The sequence below is a fragment of the Ictalurus punctatus genome, chromosome 7, assembly GCF_001660625.3.
Source record: "Ictalurus punctatus breed USDA103 chromosome 7, Coco_2.0, whole genome shotgun sequence".
Lineage (NCBI taxonomy): Eukaryota > Metazoa > Chordata > Actinopteri > Siluriformes > Ictaluridae > Ictalurus > Ictalurus punctatus.
This window is the reverse complement of record NC_030422.2, coordinates 27,810,100-27,831,806: the sequence shown is the minus strand read 5'-3', so window position 1 is coordinate 27,831,806 and position 21,707 is coordinate 27,810,100. Positions and strand designations below refer to the sequence as shown.

The 21,707-nt window shown below is 37.6% G+C and overlaps 1 protein-coding gene across 4 annotated transcripts in view; it reads right to left on the bottom strand.

The window, feature by feature from the left end:
* si:ch211-241e1.3 (laminin subunit alpha-3) overlaps nt 1-21,707 on the bottom strand; it is a 112,074-nt gene that overhangs the window by 11,193 nt on the left and 79,174 nt on the right. For all 4 annotated transcript variants that reach the window (XM_053681565.1, XM_053681566.1, XM_053681567.1 and 1 more), the window contains 18 exons: nt 19,357-19,587; nt 11,333-11,434; nt 9,658-9,776; nt 7,601-7,681; nt 7,077-7,171; nt 6,880-6,933; nt 6,641-6,792; nt 6,432-6,542; nt 6,231-6,342; nt 5,911-6,081; nt 5,233-5,429; nt 5,015-5,131; nt 4,505-4,659; nt 3,889-4,030; nt 2,447-2,546; nt 2,108-2,224; nt 1,785-1,970; nt 1,543-1,694 (listed from right to left, as the gene is read on the bottom strand). In XM_053681565.1, coding sequence (XP_053537540.1) covers nt 1,543-1,694; nt 1,785-1,970; nt 2,108-2,224; nt 2,447-2,546; nt 3,889-4,030; nt 4,505-4,659; nt 5,015-5,131; nt 5,233-5,429; nt 5,911-6,081; nt 6,231-6,342; nt 6,432-6,542; nt 6,641-6,792; nt 6,880-6,933; nt 7,077-7,171; nt 7,601-7,681; nt 9,658-9,776; nt 11,333-11,434; nt 19,357-19,587 — 2,394 coding nt within the window. The remainder of the gene's footprint in view (nt 1-1,542; nt 1,695-1,784; nt 1,971-2,107; nt 2,225-2,446; nt 2,547-3,888; nt 4,031-4,504; nt 4,660-5,014; nt 5,132-5,232; nt 5,430-5,910; nt 6,082-6,230; nt 6,343-6,431; nt 6,543-6,640; nt 6,793-6,879; nt 6,934-7,076; nt 7,172-7,600; nt 7,682-9,657; nt 9,777-11,332; nt 11,435-19,356; nt 19,588-21,707) is intronic.

Below are 21,707 nucleotides of genomic sequence, written 5' to 3'. Positions count from 1 at the left end.
GGAGATGAGTCATACAAGTATTTGACTTTAAACAAGCTTACAGTAAAGTGAATTATGTAGTAGGTTAATGACCCTGTTAAAATGTATTATGTTTTCGAATTTATTCATTCTGTATAATCGCCCTCTACTGGCTGGAGCAAGTACTGAAACATCCCCATCTCAGCTAAAGCGCTACCATTTCATTTAAACAAACAATATAATATGTATTTTCCCCCTGTCTTTTCCACTGCTTGCTGTTTAGTGCCCCACCCACTTGTTTGATAGAAAGCCAAGATTTTCCAACTGTCATGAAACAGAAGTAAAATTTCCGGAGGTGTTGACGGTGGCCCAAAGCACGAAAATTTGTCATCTTTGCCAAAAGAAGAAGAATAATAATTAAGAAAAACCATAAAAAAAGACATCAACTTTAAATAAAAAGAATAAACTTTAACTCAAACGAGTCAACTTTAAATAAGAGTCCACTTTAACTAAAAAGAGTCCAGTTTAACTACATAACAAGAGTCAAATTTAACTACGTAATAAGAGTCAACTTTAAATAAGAGTATAGCTTAAATAAAAAGAGTCAGCTTTAAGAATCAACTTTAACTCAAACGAGTCAACTTTAAATAAGAGTCAACTTTAACTAAAAGTATACAGTACTTTAAATATAAAGAGTCAACTTTAAGAAACAACTTTAGCTAAAACGAGTCAACTTTAAATAAAAAGAGTCAACTTTAAATAAGAGTATAGCTTAAATAAAAAGAGTCAGCTTTAAGAATCAACTTTAACTCAAACGAGTCAACTTTAAATAAGAGTCAACTTTAACTAAAAGTATACAGTACTTTAAATATAAAGAGTCAACTTTAAGAAACAACTTTAGCTAAAACGAGTCAACTTTAAATAAAAAGAGTCAACTTTAAGAAACTACTTTAGCTAAAACGAGTCAACTTTAAATAAAAAGAGTCAACTTTAAGGAACTACTTTAGCTAAAACGAGTCAACTTTAAATAAAAAGAGTCAACTTTAAGAAACAACTAGCTAAAACGAGTCAACTTAAAATAAAAAGAGTCAACTAACTACGTAATGAGTCAACTTTAAATAAGAGTATAGCTTAAATAAAAAGAGTCAGCTTTAAGAATCAACTTTAACTCAAACGAGTCAACTTTAAATAAGAGTCAACTTTAACTAAAAGTATACAGTACTTTACTTAAAAAGTCAAATTGAACTAAAACGAGTCAACTTTAATTAAAGAGTCAACTGTAAATGAAAAGACAATTTTAAATAAAAAAAAAAGAGTCAAATTTAAATAAAACAATTTTAAAAAGTTCTCATTCTAAAGTTGGCACTTTTCACATAATAAAAGTTTTATTTATTGTATTTAATGATTTATATTTACCATATTTATTTGTTTGCTTGTTTATCTATTAATTGGTGCCTTGCACTTCAGGTCCACTGTAATGTCAGGCTGATGCTAACTGAACATAGCCAAGACTGTAAAGGCCTAGCTTTGTGCCACAGTCGAGTTATTTTTAACCGCTTCTCTGCCTGTGTGTAGCGATCTTACCCTGTTGGCGGCGCTGCGTGCTTGCTCGATCAGCTCTTTAATGCGCATGATGTTGTAAGAGATGTTGTTGTTGGGGTCAATATCAGAACTCAGCTTCTCCACCTGATTGAATTTATCCAGCAGCGATGGGATTGAGTTGCTCAGGTTTTTCACTGTGCGTGGGGAAAGCAAATCGCATTCGTCACCACACACTCATCGTTTCATATTCAACATAAAAGCAGCATGGAGGAATTTCCATTCACCTGCCATGTCCACGTCACTGAGTATGCGGTTGATGTTGGCCTGGTCTGGAGTTCCGTTGACGTTTAACGCTTTAATAGCGTTGATTTCTGCGTTTATGTCCTTCAGCCTGTTCATTGTGTTGCTGGCTGAGGCGTTCGCTGCTCCTGCTGTTCTCTTGGCGATATCGATCATTGTAGCAATGTCATCTATGCGAAGAGAGGAAAACGGGGTCATGAAACGGTGTGACGAGTTTCTAACACGTGACTTCAGGAGATAAACACAACGCAATGATTAGACTAAAGACATGTCTCATGTTATTATTATTTGAAACTGTCTCTCCTGCCTCTCTGAATGTTGTTCAGATCATTGTTGATGTCACGCAGATCTTCGTCCAGCCGGGTTTGCTTCTTTCGGGCGTCATCCAAACGCTGCTGCTGCTCCTTCAGGTCATCTTTCAGCTCTGATTTTATCGAAATGAAAAATAAATTTAAAAAGATACTCCACACGATCAATAAATACTCCACATGATTCACGTGAAATGTAGAATCGAGGCTGAAGAAGGATAAGATCGCTGCACTTGGAGAGAAAAAAAAGTAGTAGCGAAGTTCGGCGTACAGATTTAACCTCGTCGTATAAAACAAAATAACCAGATATAAAACAAAACAATTGTATATTTACTCACGTTTCAGATCTTTCTCAGCGTTTTTAGCGTCTTTTTGGAGTGATGTACCTCGGTCATTTAAATCCTTTGCCCTGTTGCTTATATCACCACGAATGACATCCTAAAAATAAATTAATTAATTCCCTGGTTAATCGATGAATTAATGAACAGATTAAACAAAAGAAAAACATAGATTGAGAATATATCATTATTTTATTTTTTAATAGTTATTTGTTTGAAACGAACTCACTTTATCACTACTTTTTGATGAATTTAGCAACTTTCTTGCTTTTTGCTGAATTTTTTTTAATATACGTTACTTATTCTTTTGCTTATGTTTTCATCTGACTCGTTGTCTTTCTCACTTATGTACTTTCTAAGTTAATTTTACTTACATTTTCACTTGTTTACTTTAACTTATCTTCTTTTTTACTTATTAACTATCGTGCTTACTAACCTTTTTACTTCATTTTTTACATACTCATGTTACTTTCTTACTTCGTTTGTAACTTACTGACTACTTATCTTTTAAATTATTTTCTTATTTTACTCATTCACTTTATTATTTTTTTTTTTTTTACTTAAAGCTACTTTCTTACTTATTTTAAAAAATAAAATATTTAACTTATTTTTTTTAACTGTACTTTTGTTACTGGTCTTATTTACTTATGTATTTTTTTTATTCAAAGAATTTTGTTGCTTTTCTTATTTAATTTTACTTACTTTTGACTTACATTCTTTGTTATTTCTAACTTATTTTTTTCCTTTTATTTATTAATTTTTTTATTTACCTTTTTACTTTCTTACGTATGTAAGAAACATATTCTTGCATATATTCTTACATATAACTTAATTTGTACTAACCTTTTGACTTCAGTTTTTACTTATGCAAATGACTTTCTTCCTTCATTTCTAACTTACTGACTTTACTTTTTTTGTTTTAAATTCTCTTATTTTACTCATGTACTTTCTTACATTTTTACTTAAAGCTACTTTCTTACTTAATTTTTGACTTTTTTTCCCTTTTTCCTGTACTTTTTTTTACTGATCTTATTTGACTTAAAAAAAAAAAAAATAAAATAAAAAAAAAAAAAAACTTTTTACTTCTGTTCAAATTTGATTTATTTACCATTTTTACTTGCTTACTTAAGCTCTTGGTTTATTTCTTCTTTTACTTACTTACTTTTCATTTACCTTTTCACTTTCCAACTTAATTACTTGTGGTTTTTTTTGCTTATTTGCCTTTTTTTAAAAAAAAAAAAAAAAAAAAAAAAAAAAAAAAAAGGTTTCACTAGCTTAATGACTTACTTTTTAATGTTTTACTTACTCATTGCTAGATAATAACCACACACACACACACACACACACACACACACACACACACACACACTGGAAACTGTAAAAACTTGATTTCCAGCTAAAATGTAAGCTGATATTTTACGAGAGGTTTCCTCTATTCTTACGTTCAGAGCCTTATCAGCTGCCTCCTTGGCCTTCTTTGCTGCCTCCTCGGCTGCCTTGATTGCCTCTGTGATGTTTTTGTAGGCGTCGACAGCGGCGAGGGCGTCCTTCACATCGGCTCGGCCGCTCGAGTTCTTTACGGCCCTGAAGGGGGAAAACACACACACACACACACACACACACACAAAAGAAGAAGAACCTCAGCACGTGTAGCAGTATTGTCTGGTGTAACCTACGAGGTGGTTTTATCTACACGTAAACATCTCTCATTAATAAAATCTCCATTTTAGAGATGACCGAAACAGCCGTGTATGCAAAAGAAATCCAGATCTGACGTCTCACACGGCATGGAAACCTCACGATGGAGATTTCCATCGTTAATACGTAAATAGAGGGATCAGACAGGAAGACTACTCGGACAGCAATCTGAAATCGAGCTGGTAGAAGACCCGACGGAAGAGAAACCGAGAGCAAGGCCGTGTCTCACACAGACCTCTCTCACATTTTCCCCCCAGCAGGCAGAACTGCGTCACGCTTGGCTTACAGCCTGCGCCGTCCTGTTACGGCATGTCGCCCGGACTAAACATGTTCAGCACAAGCAAACGAAATGCTCCTTACTCCTGGAGTTGGTTAGCCAGCTTGTTGAGCAGCGCGGCGTGATCCTCCGCGTCCTTCACCAGCCCTTGTAGAGCCGCTGCCCGGGAGACGCTGTTCAATCGGTTCGTCAGCTCGGTCTTCGCTCCGTCCAGCTCTGCAGCCATGTTCTCATATTCCTGGGAAGAAATATCACAATGAAACAAAACTATATATATATTTTTTTAAGGTTTAAGAAGGAAGAGAATAAAAACATCTGAAAGAGCGGGCATATCTGATTCACATTAAGCTCTGTGATTTAAACTCGATTTTTTTTTTTCACTTATCATATTTGACTTGTTTACTGACATCGTTGCTTTCTCGCCTAACTGTGTGTTTATTCGTCTTACTCGCCTTTCATTTTTACTAACTCGGTTACGTTCTGCTTAATTGTTTCCATTACATTTTGATTCATTTATTTATTTATTTAATTTATTTCCCCCACATCTTAACGTCTGTGTAATATCGTCAGCGAACTCGGAGACGTCACCGTACCTTCTTGCTCTCGCTGAGCATCTTCAGCAGGTCCTCGACACCTTTCAGCTGCTGCTTTGCCATGGCGATGTCGTTCTGCACGCTGGTCTTCTCTCTCTCCAAATCGTTAATGCGTTTCTACGGGAGGAAAGACGAAAGAACTTACGACGGATCGTTCTTTTTACTCAGTAAAGACGTGGAGGGAGCGTGCGTGCGGACGAGACGCCGCGCGTCCTTACCAGCTGATCGGTGAGGGTCTGAGCGTTGAGTGTGTTCTGTGTGTTGGCTTTCTGCACCGTCTCACTCGCTTCCTTCAGAGCCTTGTCCAGCTCCTTTAGCTTGTCTTCGTAGTCGTTCAGAAGTCCCCTGATCCTGTCGGCTGCTTCCTGGTTCTGATTAAACTGTTTCGTGCAGTTGTTCCTGATGTAATCTAAGACTGCAGTGCACACACACACACACACACACAAGATTATGACGTCTTAACCCTGGGTATAAACAGGTTAATAACTGTCGGCTAGAACTCAGTAATAAATAAGATTCTCCACTACGATAACAGAAAAGAACAATAAATGACGTACTCTTTATTTACTATAGAATTGTATAATATCTCTGTACAGTATAAAACTGTAGAATTGTATAATAATAATAATAATATTATATTTTTAAGGAGATTTTCGAAGGACGGTTCTGTTTGTTTTTGGGCGATTCCACTTTTTTTGCGGGGGGGGGGGGGGGGGGTGATTTGAGGATTCCGATTTTTTTAAAAATGATTGTGGGTTTTTTTTTTTGTTGATAATTCTTTTTTTTTTTAATTCTTATTTTATTCTTTATTATTCACAGCCTTCGCTTCGACTCCACTTTGAGAACCAAGAAAGAGAAAGAAAACCCCCTGTGTGTTAACACGGCACGTGACGTACGTTTCTTCGCCTCGTCCAGCTCCTTCTCCGCTGCATCCTTCTGAGGGCTGAAGCTCCGTTCCTGCATCACCTGCACCAGCCGCTTGGCCTCTCTCAGCAGTTTGTCTGCGTCTCCTGAAGGAAGGGTGATGCTGCCGTCCGGTGACGGATCGCTCAACTGCTTCAGGAGCTCTGAGACATGAAGGACACATCGTCAGTACGCGTGTTCTTGTCGCACGTCTCAGTGATGCCATGGTTGAAAATAAGCTAAAGTTCCGTGTGTGTGTGTGTGTGTGTGTGTGTGTGTGTGTGTGTGTGTGTGTGTGTGTGTGTGTGTTTACCTTGGATTTTCCTAAACAGGTCCAGGATCTGGCTGTTGAGATCTCTGGCTTTTTTGTGAGTGTTCTCTACATTCCTCACCGACTTCTGGGCCTCGTCTGACCTCTTCTCAGCCTTATATAAAAAAAAAATATATACATCAATAAAAAGATTAGCATGTGACTAAAGCCTTTTTTCGGGTAGTCCTAAAAATCCGGTAGTACCTCCTGCTTCAGCTTGTTAATGTCTAGAGTCAGAGCGCGTACGTCTCGCTCCAGCTCGGTCACTTTAGGCCTGAGCTTTCCCACGTCAGTCGTGTAAGTGATCACCATGCGCTGAGAAAACAGCAACTCAGTATTTCAGTTCTTGTTCGCTTGGTACATGGACGTGAAGCTAAACAACAACAACAACAACAACAACAACAACAACACACCTTCACTTCACTGATGGCTTTCTCAAGCTCTTTTAGACGCTTATGAGCCTCGGAGCTGGAATTGATGGAGTCCAGCTGCATCTTGAGCCGCGCCAGATCGCCATCGATCCGCTCCAAATCGTTGAGTAAGGTCTGAGCGCAGCTGTCGCATTCTGAGAGACACCCAAAGATAAACATCAACGCTGGTTTTCTCACATGACTTCTTCTGAACAAAGACAGCAGGGTGAAGAGCAGCGTACCTGTACATTCCTCTGCAGTGTTCGTGTCTTTGGGGTCCTGTATGTAATTGCACACTAGAAGAGAAGGACCGTTAATAAATGTCATTCTGGACGTGGGTCTGAGTGACGATACAAAAGTTATTCTAACAGTAATAATAATAAAGCTTTGGAAAGGTTTTCATGGGGATTTGGATTCTGAAAGTCGTAGGCGATGGTACCTCCGGTGGTGGGTGAGCAGGAGTTCCCGTTGCACTTGCAGGGCTGACAGCTGCCTCCATATACCTCAGGTCTGCCGAAATATCCAGGAGCACACCTGAGGAGAACATTTCCATTTACAAGTACAGTTTCAAACATGTGTGAGAAAGTTCAGGAAAAATCAAGGAAAGATCTCAAATAACATTTCAAAAAAAAACATCTAGGCGAAAGCAAGCAATCACGCAACAGACCAAGAGATGAAAAATAAATTTTTTTTTTTATGATGATTCTCGTTTTTTTTTCATGCTTTTAGTTTTTTTTTTTTTTTCATCATTCAGGGTTTTTTCTTCAATGACTCTGGAATTATTTTGACGATTCGTGGTTGCCAGTTCAAGGATTAATGAGGATTAAGGATGATTTTTTTTTTTTTAGGGATGATTCAGGTTTAAATCATCATAAATCACCTCATGCCACCCCTCACGTTTAAATGATTCTGCGCATTACAAGGAAGAGTTCACCGAGCACATCGAGTCATGATATAACTCACCTCTCACACTTTTCTCCTGCGTATCCAGGCTTACACTGACAGCGAATTCTTCCAGATACCTCACTGCAGCCCACAGCAAAACTGAGGAAACACACGAGTCATGAGCTCATCGTATAGATGTAGACTCTGATCATTCTCAGAACAGTGTTAAAGCACACCAGCGGACTTTTTCATCCTCATCTCTACGATCATTATATACAGTTACAGATTTCTCTGTACTGAGACCACATTCAGAGCTAAACAGAGGCCTAAAGATAGTTATGGTAGTTTAAAAAAAAAAAAAAAAAAACGAATAAATTATTTGTCCAAAAAATTGACTAATTTTTAGACTAAAGAAATGTTTTGAGAAATTATCTGATCATTTTTTTTTTTTTATCTCAAGAAAAATGTCTCAAGAAGAAACAAAATACAGTTACATAACTCAAATTGGATTAACAAATTCAACTAAAGATTTTATGATTTAGCAAAAATGATTTATTTTTATTAAAACCATTTAAAAATAATTTTTGAATAAAATTGATACATTTTCGAGATAAAAAGAGGAAATTTAGTTAATTTAATTTGTCTTAATGTCTTATGTCTTAATTTATTACCAGGGGTTCGAGGCCGAAGTGCTGAAACCCTGTTGTAATTGTAAGGATTTTTATTATTATTCCACCTTAAAACTGATCATGCAGACCAAAGTGCAAGTCGTAGAGAGCTGAAACTCTGAGGGAACGTCGTCCCCTAGAGTGCTACAGCATCGCAAAGTTTTGGCTCGATCGCCAGATGGTGGCGCTATAGTGAGCATTTTTATAAAAATGGCCATTACTTTTGAACCATTTGTCACAGACTGAAGTGTCATATCTCTGGAATTCTTGTGACCAGATGAAAAAATCGTGACCAAACCAGCACCGAACGATTCTATGGAATCTCCATATCAAAGGTTATCAAAAAAAGTTCGAACTTTCGACTCGTGGTAGTTATGGTATGCGAAAATACGGGAAGTAGGCATGGCCAGTTTTACGTATATGGCTATAACTCTTGAATAAAATTAGACATCTTCACCGAACTTATGTGTGAGGTCAATCAGTTGTAGCACAAAAAAATCCACCCAGTTTTGCCACATAGTGGTGCTATAATACCAAATAAAACAAAACGTTATTGGCTGTTACTATGGCGCTGTGGATCCAATTGACTTCACAATTTGCAGACAGTGTCTTTGTCTCAGCTGCCATCAGTGCCCATGAGGACATTCATGTATGTTGAAAAACATGGCCGCCATCGGTCAATGAGATTTCAGCACCTATTAGACAAGGTTAGCGATGGCCGATTGGAACAAAACTTGGTGGACCTATTTGACTCTTGGTCTAAGAGGTTTGTGCAAAGTTTTTAAAAAAAAATCGGCCACTAGGCATTTTCACCAAATTTTGGATACTTATGTATGGGCTCAATCTGAGAACAGACCTAAAAAATTCCTGATTGTGACCAGCTGGTGGTGCTATAACAGAACAAAACATGAAATTGGCACTAAATGTGGAACTACTGGTCCAGTACACATGATAAATAAATCTTGCAAGAATTGTTCCTGTCCAAAAGTCCAATCAGCGTACATGAGGACAATTGTGAATCTTGGAAAAACATGGCCGCCATTGGTCAATCAATGTTCAGCGGCTAATAGACGATTTTAACGAAGGCCGATATGTCTTAAAATGATCTTGGTTTTTCTTGGATCTAGGTGCTTGTAAGAATGTACAATATTAAGTAATATCTTTTAACGTCTTTAAGGGCTGTTAACAGCTTTAACCCCGATGATTGCTATATTTTCAGCTACATTTATTATTATTATTATTATTATTATTATTATAAACTAATTTTCAAGTCTAAAAAAGTGGTACAGATTATTTATTACAAATATTATTTAACAGACCTACTTTTCTGGATTAATTTGTGGTTATGTGTCTGAGCTACTTGTGTAACCAGAGTACCCAGCTAGGAAATTAAATATAGTAACTGTAATAGCAAAGAAAACGCCAGATCTTGCTTAGTGAGAATGTTGAGTGTGTGTGGGTTCTCACTTGTTGCTCTCCAGGCGAAGCGGACATGGACAGATCGTGCAGGTCCCCAGAGCGGCGTTGCCGTAGTAGCCGTCTTTACAGCGCTCGCAGTGATCTCCGGCTGTGTCGTCCTGGCAGTTCTGTTCAGATAAAATCAACACCTCACTGAGAAAGTCCCGCTTTTCCACATGCTGATTTCCTGGAATTCCTCAAAGGGCTTTGATGCTTTTGGCATTACTGGTACATTTAGCGCAAGACTTTTAGACTTTTATATATGCGTACCTGTAGATCTCTGCGCTCCCATTCATGTGACTGTTCCTATTTATCTTTTATCCTATCTTACTCAAGAGAACGTTGATCATAAAACACTAAGCCGTATGTACGGGATCACAGGTAGGCCGTGAAGGGTTGCTCACGTACATGTAGTCTTTTATCGGAAGGTATGATGAAATCTTCTGTATGAACCGTGCAAGTGTTTACAATTGAGGTCAAACCTGCTACGATTTAGCGCAAATTATCGTCATCACATCTCACTCTTAGCTCTCATGACACACTTTCACATTGTATTGAAGACTTTCTGTTTTCAGTTCTTGTGCTAACTAACAATGTATCATCGTCAAACTACCAGGCAAATTTGTATTAAAAAAAACAACAACCACTACTTCCTCTTACGTAGCACATTCCACTCTGTAGATCATTCATCTTTATCTACGGTCATACAGAGTTCTAATTTTAAAATCATTTTAAAAGCTTTAGGAACTATTATGTCACGCTACATCCCGTTAGCATCGCAGTGAATCGTCTATTCTCACTTACAGGGGAAGATCAGTCAAGTTGCTTTCGTCCCAACATTATTTATGCGCACATTTCAAAGCTTGAACCCTTTCTCATAGTACACCGGCGTCATCGACTTATCTGACATTTTCTATCAGTATAAACAAATGAATACTTTTGTTATAAGATTAGTCAGGACACTGTTGGGTTTCTGTATGTAGAGTACCATGACTCTGTGTTTAGCAGAGTAGGAAAGTGTAATAGGAAGGTGTGCGCCCCCTGCTGGGCAAACAATTCACACCTTTCCACAATTACATTGGTACAGAGATAACACGGAGAGCACAACTTTTTCTAGATAGTAAAACACTGTATACAACTTCCACGATACAATTATAACATTTAAACCTACTAGACTAGGTAAAAAAAAAAATCTTAAAGCCCTGGGTGCATACTTTCATACGAGCCATTAACCACTGCTGTGTCGTGTGACATCACAAACACATTCAATGTTGAAAATTGGCGCAAATTCCTTTTTTTGGCCTCAGGTAAAACGAGTTAAAGTAGCTCTGAAAGAGTTAATTACTCACTTTCGCTATACTTTAATAGCTCTGTTAGCATTCCTGCATCTTTTGAACACCTGTACTAAACTGAGCGTGTCTCATGTCTTGGTATTTTTGCTTTTTATTATTATGACTACTATATAAAGGTGATAAAGTGCGATCGAATGTCCAGACCCTGAATAAAGCAGTGAGTCATCACGAGAGTGTAAAGTGGATAAGAGTACCCGCATTTACATATACAGCGTGTGCTGTCCTGGGAAATACAGTACAATCATATGCTGAAATGGTGACATTTTAGGTTATACACTTGAGTTAACACCAAACGTGAAGAAAGAAAGCCTAGCTTGTTCCATTTTTCTTACCAGACATCTCCCTGTAATCTCGTCACAATCGTCGGAACGTCCATTACACGCACAGGAAACACAGCGGCCATTTCTGTCGCTATAGTAACCACGAGCACATCTCTGTATGAATAGAGAGAGAAAGAAAGAAACACATTAGCTTTTTTTTTTTTCTTTCTTTCAATCCTTAACAACTTCTAACACTTTGAACGCTACATAACGTCTCTGGAAACTTCTCCAGTTTGTATGTTCGAGTGGAATAATTTCCCGAAGATCAAGGGAAGAAGAAGAAGAAGAAGAAAAAAAACGAAATCTCGTTCTGTTCTTTGTTCTTTGTGTTCGGTGATGTTGTGATTTCGACTCATGAGGTCATTTTGAGCAGAAAGCAGGGTTGCACAAAATATAGATTGAAAGTACGTTTTTCCTTTTAAAAAAAATTAAATTTACTGTCCTTATGCTTTCAGCATTTATGCTATTATACATTCTGTTATTTAAGAGCAAAACACAGGCTTTTGTGTCAGAAATGAAACATAAAAAAATGAAATCTTGTTGCCTGAGGTGAGTTAAAAAAAAATTTTTTTTAAATAGTTCAATGCATGTTTTCCTAAGATTCAATATTGTGAATCATTTTAAATTTTTTTAAAAAAAATAGAGTTATGAATTGCAATGGCTAAACAAGACACTCCTGGAATCACGACCAAATATTAGTTTTATACGAACGTTCAAACAAAACATTGAACGTAAATTCTAGAAGTCGATCACTTTTTACAAAACTCCAACCAACAAGACTCAGTTTCCCGGAATTTTAACTCAGTGTCCTGAGAAAAAGAAATCTAGGTCAAACATCTTAAACGAACTTTTCGACCAATAGATTAAAAAATCAACCAGGTTTTAAACCCTGACGCAGGAAATCTAACCCAAGTCCAAGACTTCAACCTCAAAACTTTTACCTGGGTCACCTGTCCATCGTCCAATAAAGGAATCTCAATCCTCTGTGTGTCCAAATCACTAAGTGAAGGAATCTGAATCCTCTGAACGCCCGAATCTCTAAGAGAAGGGAAGGGAGTCCTCTGCTGCCCCCGGTCGATTAGGATGGGGTTGTCGTGCACCCGTGTCCCGGGTTCATGATGCCTCCGAGTCGTCCTGTGAGAAGGTCTGGGGCCGGCAGAACACAGACCCAACAGCGCAAAGCTGACGAAGAGCCAGAACGCTTGCTTTACGTTCCTCTCTAACATTCTACTGGTAGCGTGGAACTGATTGTGTGTGTGTGTGTGTGTGTGTGTGTGGACAGACGGTGCTTTAAGAGCGCCGTGAGTGAGGGACACACCCCGAGCATGTGCTCATACCTGCGTCAGGGGAAATACACTCACAAACCGTACACCACACACACACACACACACACACACACGTACACGTTTTCCCTCCACTGACATAATGATTAGTGTAAGCTAAATAATACTATGACTACACCAAACACAACCAGGAAATATACGGTTTAACACTTTTTGTTTCTCAAATAAAAAAAAAAATACTGTCAAAATGTGAGGACCGAGTCTTTCTGAGGACATATGATTCTGTCCTATCATAGTGAGGACCTTCCTTACAATAGACTAATCACTTGTATTATCATGTATTGTTTGGATTTTCATCGATAAAACATCCTGGAGGTTGATAAAGACACTGACATTTTCACTAACGCTTTACATTAGGACTCTTTGCATTTAAGGATTTGTTTAATTGGATTATTTCATTCATCATTTACTTTTTTTAAACTTTTTTTTTTTTTTTTTTTACACAGGGTTGTCCTTGTAAACTGAAAAGCAAATTGTAATACTTTCACCAGGACCCCGAGTTCAGTACGTCATAAAATGATTTTTAATGATTGAGGTTTTTTTTGTTCATTTACGTGGATTTTTTTTATTATTTTTTTTTTTTAGATCCAAAACATGCATCAGTGACGATATTTCCAAATGAATACGTGTTAATTTTGCTAATGTTACTAATGTCATTTCTTAACATAGTGTTAAGGACTTTATGTTTTGACATTTGTTCATTTTCGTGAACGCTGTAAAAAAAATAAATAAATAAAAAAAAGTGTTCGTGAAGGGAACTTTAACGTAAAAGTGTCGAGTTTGAATGATTTATTTACGTAGCGCTTATAGCAATAGACATTATCGATATGCAGATTTCGAGAAATCCATGTCTAGAGCCTTAACAATTATTTAAAAAAACAAAAAAACAAAAACATCAACAAACAAGATTCCCCAAGTAAATGTACCTCCAATAATAAAGACTAATGTTCATCTATGAATATGAGATAAGGACTTGTATCTTAAAGTCCCTGTTAATGATGAGCGGAGGATGAGGAAGAAAACGCAAAATAATTAACTAACTAACTAAAGGAAAAATATATATATAAAAAATTAAAGTAGTAGGTCGTAACATTTTGAACAATGATACGTCGTAAAGCGTAACTTTTTGTATTTAAGTGCCTGTGCGATCATATTGCGGGTAAAAAAAAACTACACAATAATATCAGACTCAGACAGTGAGTGTACGCAGTACTCACTACTGAATCACACAGTCTATATACACTGCACATAGAAAGCTGAGGGTGTGGCTGCCGCTCCTCACACACACACACACAACTGTGTACAAACTGTCTGACTGTCGGTTTTTAGTAACGCAAGCTTCCACGCCCTGCCCGAAGGTGTCCCAGCATGTCTTCTGTGTGTGTGTGTGTCAAAATTTTTACATTGCTGCAGGCGACAGACTTTGTACTTCCTCGCCGCTCTGCTTTCCTGGGCGAGGCTTTACAGTATGTGTCTCAGTGCTGCTGTGGTTACCACGGTGAGAAAACAAACCCCACAGCCCATAATAATAATAATAGCAAAGTGAGTGACGCGCCGTGCTAATACATACTGAATCGGTTACCATGTAGCGTTTGTTAACATTAACCGAGGCTGCTTTGCTTTTATCCCGTGTCTTTTTGACGCGGGTTTCAGTATGAACGACGCGTCCAGAGATGTCGCTCCGTCTTTCAGTCAGTGTTCAAATTTTGTCGCGAAGATACGTCAAGCGATAGGTCTAAGTCGAGGCTTTAAGTATTGATGTTAAGATGAAGGACAGACTAATTGAAGCTCATATCCACACTGCGAACGCACGGTTTTTAATAATGTTACAGTAACAACCTGCATCACGTAAAGCATACGCACCGCTGTACGCAACGTGATGTTATAGGAAAATAATCAACGAGGAGGTAGCGTCACTACGCCGAAGTTGATTATTTTCAAAACACAGCACATCCTGAAGAAGTGCGATGGCATTTTAGGACTACTGTTTAAAAAAAAAAAACAACAACCAAAAAAAAAAAAACAAAGAAGATTCAGAGAATATAGTCTCAATTTTTTTTTTTTTTTTTTTAAAGTCGCATTATTTCGAGAATCAGTTCATAATATTTTGAGAATAAAGTCTTTATATAGTGAGAAAACAAATTTCATAATATCAGATATTATGAAGAGAAAAATTGCCGTATTTCAAGAATAAAGCTGCAATGTTTCGTGAGTAAAGTCATAATATATCCGTAAAATAAGCCGTAATATATCGATTAAAAAAACTCGTAATATATATCGATAAGGAAGCCGTAATACGTGATATTTAGAAAACAAAAAGTCACGGTATTTTGAGAATGAAGTCACAATACTACACCAGAATGGTTTGATTTAATTGAAATATACGTCAAAATGATGATTATTTGTTATGACTTTTTTTCTTGGAATATTATGACTCGATTATTTCGAGATGTTTTATTCCTCTCATACCGCGGCGATTTTTTGATAACAGAACGGCATGTCGTACTTTTTATCCATTTATAGTTACATTCCCCGTCAGAGACTCGAGTTAGTGCGTCACGGAAGACTCCGCGGTGGAAGACTTCCTGACTGCTACAAAGCACGCGCGCTGGAGCGACGGTTACATGCCTTTCTCTGCTGAATAGTACGTCGTTTTTAAAAAAAATCTGTTTAGTATTAGTCTTAGATTTGGCAGATCGTCCGCAGTACAAGTCCCTGTGAATACAAAGCCGTATGGACTACGGACTCAAATCTCACGCGGTTTACGCTAACGTTTTCAAAGCGCATCCAATAACGCGACGGAACAAACACGCAACTCGCTAGCTAAAACGGAGAAGCTGTTAATTATTCGCGTGTGTCGATATAAATGGGGTAATTTATTATAATCTTAAAGATCGAAATCGCGTTTTCGTCCGACCTTAAATAGCTCTGGAATCAGTCGCCATGTCTCCGTGGTTCTCGGATGACGCCGAACGAGTTTGAGTTTGACAAACTCGGATGAGTTTGTCGAGACGACGGTGTCTCGTGCGCCCATTTCATTGGCCTAACGTTAGCTATTAGTGCGTAAATATTAACCTGGGACTTGTTTTGCAGGCAGAACTAACTACTAAGTACTTCCTGAAGGACTGCAGGATTGATTTCATATTTATTTTGGATTAATGTTGAGCTGGACATCTTATATTCAAGTCCTCTTATGAGCTGCAGTGAAAGAGCATTATTATATAGGTAAGATTTATGACTTAACGATAGTCTAGAGCCGCCTGAAGATTCAAGGATGTAGATTCAAGTTCAAGAATGCGTCGTATGCTAATGCTAGTTTTCGAGTCAAGTTGGATCATTTGTTGTACAAGCTAGTCGAGTGTTTCAGAGATTCAGAGATCTCTCTCTTTCTCCGTGTTGTTGTCGTTCGCTAGGCTGTGACTAGCAGGAATGGCAAGTTCATGACTTTTCCAGGATTGGGTTAGCTTGGACTTGTTGCTGCAGGTTGGTTTTGGTGTGAGCAGGATGTGGGTTGGGCATTTAGCATACATTACAATAGATTAACAGCTTCAAGCTAACACTAAAGAACACGATTGATTTTTCATGCTAAAAGTGCTAATGGTAGACACGATTTTTTTTAATTTACTGCAAGACACTCAGTCGACGTATTTTATTTGACTTTTTATAATATCCAGATAGATTTTGGTCTATTCTTTCATTAAAATTTAAAAAATAATAATAATAATTCCATTATCTACAAATATCTATTTACAGGATGTTATAATACAGTAATATATAGTGAGTCTCTAATAATGACTGAATTCTTATGACCTTACAATAACAGTAGGTAGAGTACATTTTATAGAACCTTCTAAGCTTTCTCGAACTGGCGAAATACAGCGTTTTGCGATTTAATTGCCAATATTTTACCGTACCATCTACAGCACACAGAACTTCACCGTTCACCTCTCACACGGTTCGACATTAGCGAAGTATCGCTCCAATCTCTTAACAATAAGACAGCTGATTCCAAAATTCATCTTAGCTAGCTCAGATATTAGCATAGAGATCACTACAATTGCTATACAGTTCCCTCCAGCACTCTTTTATATGTATACAGGGCTTAGATGAGAAAAAAATATCGTTTTTATTTTTGTATCTTTCCATGATGTTTCACCGACTTTAAACATCTACAGTATGTCTGAGCTCCTGTGTCAAAATAGGGAGAGAAATGACGTCCGTCTGTAAACGTTCCTACAATTATCACGTCAAGGCGCCTTTTTTCACCCACAGATGCCAAAATATCCCCGTGAAAGCATCCTGTGGTTTAGAGGATTAGCAAGGATAACCGAGTAATCCGATAGTTAGGGAAACGAAAGCAAAATTAGTTTACGAAAGAAGCTCAGCCACTGTGGGGAAATCATTAACGGCAAAAATAACAACAATATTTTTAGCTCAGTTCGTGAGATAAATATAGTATATACAGTGGAGATTGAAAAGAATTTTCTATATAGCTGCAGAAATATGACCAAAAACGACATCTAAAACCTAAATCAAGTCCTAAAAGATTATAAAGAGAACCAAATTAAACAAAGGAGGCAAGAATATTCTACTCGGTCATTTATTTATTGAGGAAAACGATCCGATATTACATATCTGTGAGTGGTAAAAGTATGTGAACCTCTTGGATTAGCAGTTAAATTGAAGGTGATATTAGAGTCAAGTCTTTTCAATCAATGGGAGGATAATCGGGTGTGAGTGAGCGTATGTTTATATAAAACAACAACAGGGAATCTATCAAAGTCTGCACTTCACAACACATGTTTGGGGAAGTGTATGAAGGCATACGTGCCATGATAGAGAGATTTCTGAGGAACTCGGAAAAAGAGTTGTTGATGCTCATCAGGCTGGAAAAGGTTACAAAACCATCTGTAAAGAGTTTGGACTCCACCGATCCACAGTCAGACAGATTGTGTACAGATGGAGGAAACTCAAGACTTAACCTCCCCAGGAGTGAAGACCAACAAAGATCACTCCAAGAGCAAGACGTGTAATAGTCCACGAGGTCACAAAGGAACCCAGGGGAACTTCTAAGCAACTAAAGTCCTCTCTCACATTGGATAATGTTAATGTTCATGAGTCCACCATCAGGAGAACACTGAACAACCATGGTGTGCATGGCAGGGTTACAAGGAGAAAGTCACTGCTTTCCAAAAAGAACATTTCTGCCCTTCCGATGCTTGGCAAAGATCACGTGGACGAGCCAGAAGGCTGTTGGTAAAATATTTTGTGGATAGATGAGACCAAAATAGCACATTTTGATTTAAATGAAAAGCGTTATGTTTGGAGAAAGGAAAACACTGCGTTCCAGCATAAGAACCGTATCTCATCTGTGAAACCTGGTGGTGGTAGTGTCATGGTTTGGAACTGTTTTGCTGCATCTGGGCCGGGACGACTTCATCATTGATGGAACAATGAATTGTGAATTATACCAGAGAATTCTAAAGGAAAATGTCCGGACATCTGTCTGTGAAGTGAATCTGAAGAGAAAGTGGGTCATGCAGGAAGACAACGATCTAAACACACGAGTCGTTCTAACAAAAAATGGTTAAAGAAGAATAAAGTTAATGTTTTGGAACGGCCAAGTCAAAGTCCTGACCTTAATCCAATAGAAATGTTGTGGAAAGACCTGAAGCGAGCAGTTCATGTGAGGAAACACACCAACATCCCAGAGCTGAATCTGTTCTGTACTGAGGAACGGGATAAAACTCCTCCAAGCCGATGTGCAGGACTGATCAACAGTTACCCCAAGTGTTTAGTTACAGTTATTGCTGCACAATTAGTCACACCAGATACTGAAAACAAAGCTTCACTTACTTTTCCCACTCACAGATATGTCACTGGATCATTTTCCTCAATAAATAAATGACCAAGTATAATATTTTCATCTCATTTGTTTAATTGGGTTCTCTTTAGGTCATATTTATGCACAAGTATGGAAAATTCTACAGGCTTCACTTTCACACACCACTGTGTGTGTGTGTGTGTGTGTGTGTGTTTGTGTGTATATAAATATATATTACACAATGTATTAATGATTGGTACGTCATACTTTTTTTTTAAATTTTTTTTATAATGTAATGTCATGGAACATCCACGAGACAAGTTAGTTCCATTATAGCACATTATAAACAGTCGCTCCCTCACCAGCATCTCTTTTATTTTCTCTCTTAAAGTTCATAAGGCAAAAACCAACCAACCAATCAAAAAAAAAAGCAATTTGTCATGTTACCGAGAAACCACAACTACCACAACTCCTTTAGACATGTTTAAGAGTGTTAAGTTTTCAACTGTCGACTGTCCCCCTTGAGAGAAACTCAACAGGGTTTTTATTCAGGATGTGAATGTTTCACAACACCGTGCTGTCTGCCAAATCTCATGCGTGCGTGAAGATCCAATTATCATGTTAGATAGAAAGGATAAAACCGAATAGCTGTCAGCCTATATGACATGCTGTATATGCTCATAAAATATGCATTAAATATAGAAGTTCAAAATCTATTCCTGGACAGAATCGTAATGAGCTAAACCCTGGCTTAAGGAAGCAAATCAACAGTCATCGATGTTAATGAACTCTTTTAGAAAAAAGAAAAAAGGTTGCCCTGGGTTACGTGTTCAAATCAAAAGCAAGCTGAATGAGCGCAGTGTGCTGACCTGACAGGAGTCGCCGGTGTACTCCGGTGGGCAGGTGCAGACCTCCACATTGCCCGCTGGTGCCCCGGTGCCCACCCTGCTGGCCTCCTCCAGGCCCACCTCGCCCACGCTGAGTCTCTGAGTGTGACTGAAATAGAGAGCTCGGATCCATACAGCCTCCAGCTGCGCCAGCACTCTCATCAGCTCCGCTCGGGACACAGGTCTGTTCGTCCCACTGTGGCGGAAGCTGCCCTGTAAAAGTGGACTGATTAAGTTTCGATGTCAAATTCTTTATTTAATTCAATTTACTGATGTGTAAATTCAACTGTGTGCTTTCTGTTACAGCTGCTCTGAGAATACGTGATATTGTTACTATTAGTTACCTATTTATTTTAATGTTAAGATTTTATTTTCGCAATTTTCTGCTTTGTACGCTTGTGCCTTTATTGTGTGACATTTTTGTCTTTGTAACACACTTTAAGCTGCATTTTAATGCATGGAATTTTATATGTAAATAAAGCTGTTTATGATGATGATGATGATGATGATTATTACTGACAACAGCAACAATAGCAATAATAACAGTATCAAAAGCAATAGCAACAACAGCAATAACAACACCAAGAACAACAACAATACCAATGACAACAACACCAAGAACAGCAACAATAACATCACCAACAGCAACAGCAACAGCCACAACAACAGCAACAATAACACCAAAAACAGTAGCAAGGATAACAACAGCGATAATAGCAGCAACAACAGTAACAATAACAATCGCGATGAGAACAACAATACCAACAACAACAACAATACCAATTACAATGACAACAACACCAAGAACAACAATAATAACAATAACAACAACAGCACCACGAACAGCAACAACAGCAGCAATAACACAAACGGCACCAATAACAGTAGCAAGAATAACGGCAATAGCAGCAACAGTAACAATAGCAATGACAATAGCAATAACAACAACACCAAGAACAACAACACCAATAACAATGACAACAACACCAAGAACAACAATAACAACAACAACAACAACAACAACACCAAGAACAACAACAACACCAATAACAATGACAACAACACCAAGAACAACAATAACAACAACAACACCAAGAACAACAACAATACCAATTACAATGACAACAACACCAAGAACAACAATAATAACAACACCACCAAGAACAACAGTAACAATAACAATAGCAACGACAATAGCAATAACAACAACAACAAGACCAAGAACAATACCAATAACAATGACAACAACACCAAGAACAACAATAACAACAACAACAACAACAACACCAAGAACAACAACACCAAGAACAACAACACCAAGAACAACAACAATACCAATAACAATGACAACAACACCAAGAACAACAATACCAATAACAATGACAACAACACCAAGAACAACAATAACAACAACAACACCAAGAACAACAACAATACCAATAACAATGACAACAACACCAAGAACAACAATAACAACAACACCACCAAGAACAACAATACCAATTACAATGACAACAACACCAAGAACAACAATAATAACAACACCACCAAGAACAACAGTAACAATAACAATAGCAACGACAATAGCAATAACAACAACAACAAGACCAAGAACAATACCAATAACAATGACACCACCAATAACAACAATAACAACAACACCACCAAGAACAACAACAATACCAATTACAATGACAACAACACCAAGAACAACAATAATAACAACACCACCAAGAACAACAACAATACCAATAACAATGACAACAACACCAAGAACAACAATAACAACAACAACACCAAGAACAACAACAATACCAATAACAATGACAACAACACCAAGAACAACAATAACAGCAACACCACCAAGAACAACAACAATACCAATTACAATGACAAAACCACCAAGAACAACAATAACAACAACACCACCAAGAACAACAACAATACCAATTACAATGACAACAACACCAAGAACAACAATAATAACAACACCACCAAGAACAACCGTAACAATAACAATAGCAACGACAATAGCAATAACAACAACAACAAGACCAAGAACAATACCAATAACAATGACAACAACACCAAGAACAACAATAACAACAACAACACCAAGAACAACAACAATACCAATAACAATGACAACAACACCAAGAACAACAATAACAGCAACACCACCAAGAACAACAACAATACCAATTACAATGACAAAACCACCAAGAACAACAATAACAACAACACCACCAAGAACAACAACAATACCAATTACAATGACAACAACACCAAGAACAACAATAATAACAACACCACCAAGAACAACCGTAACAATA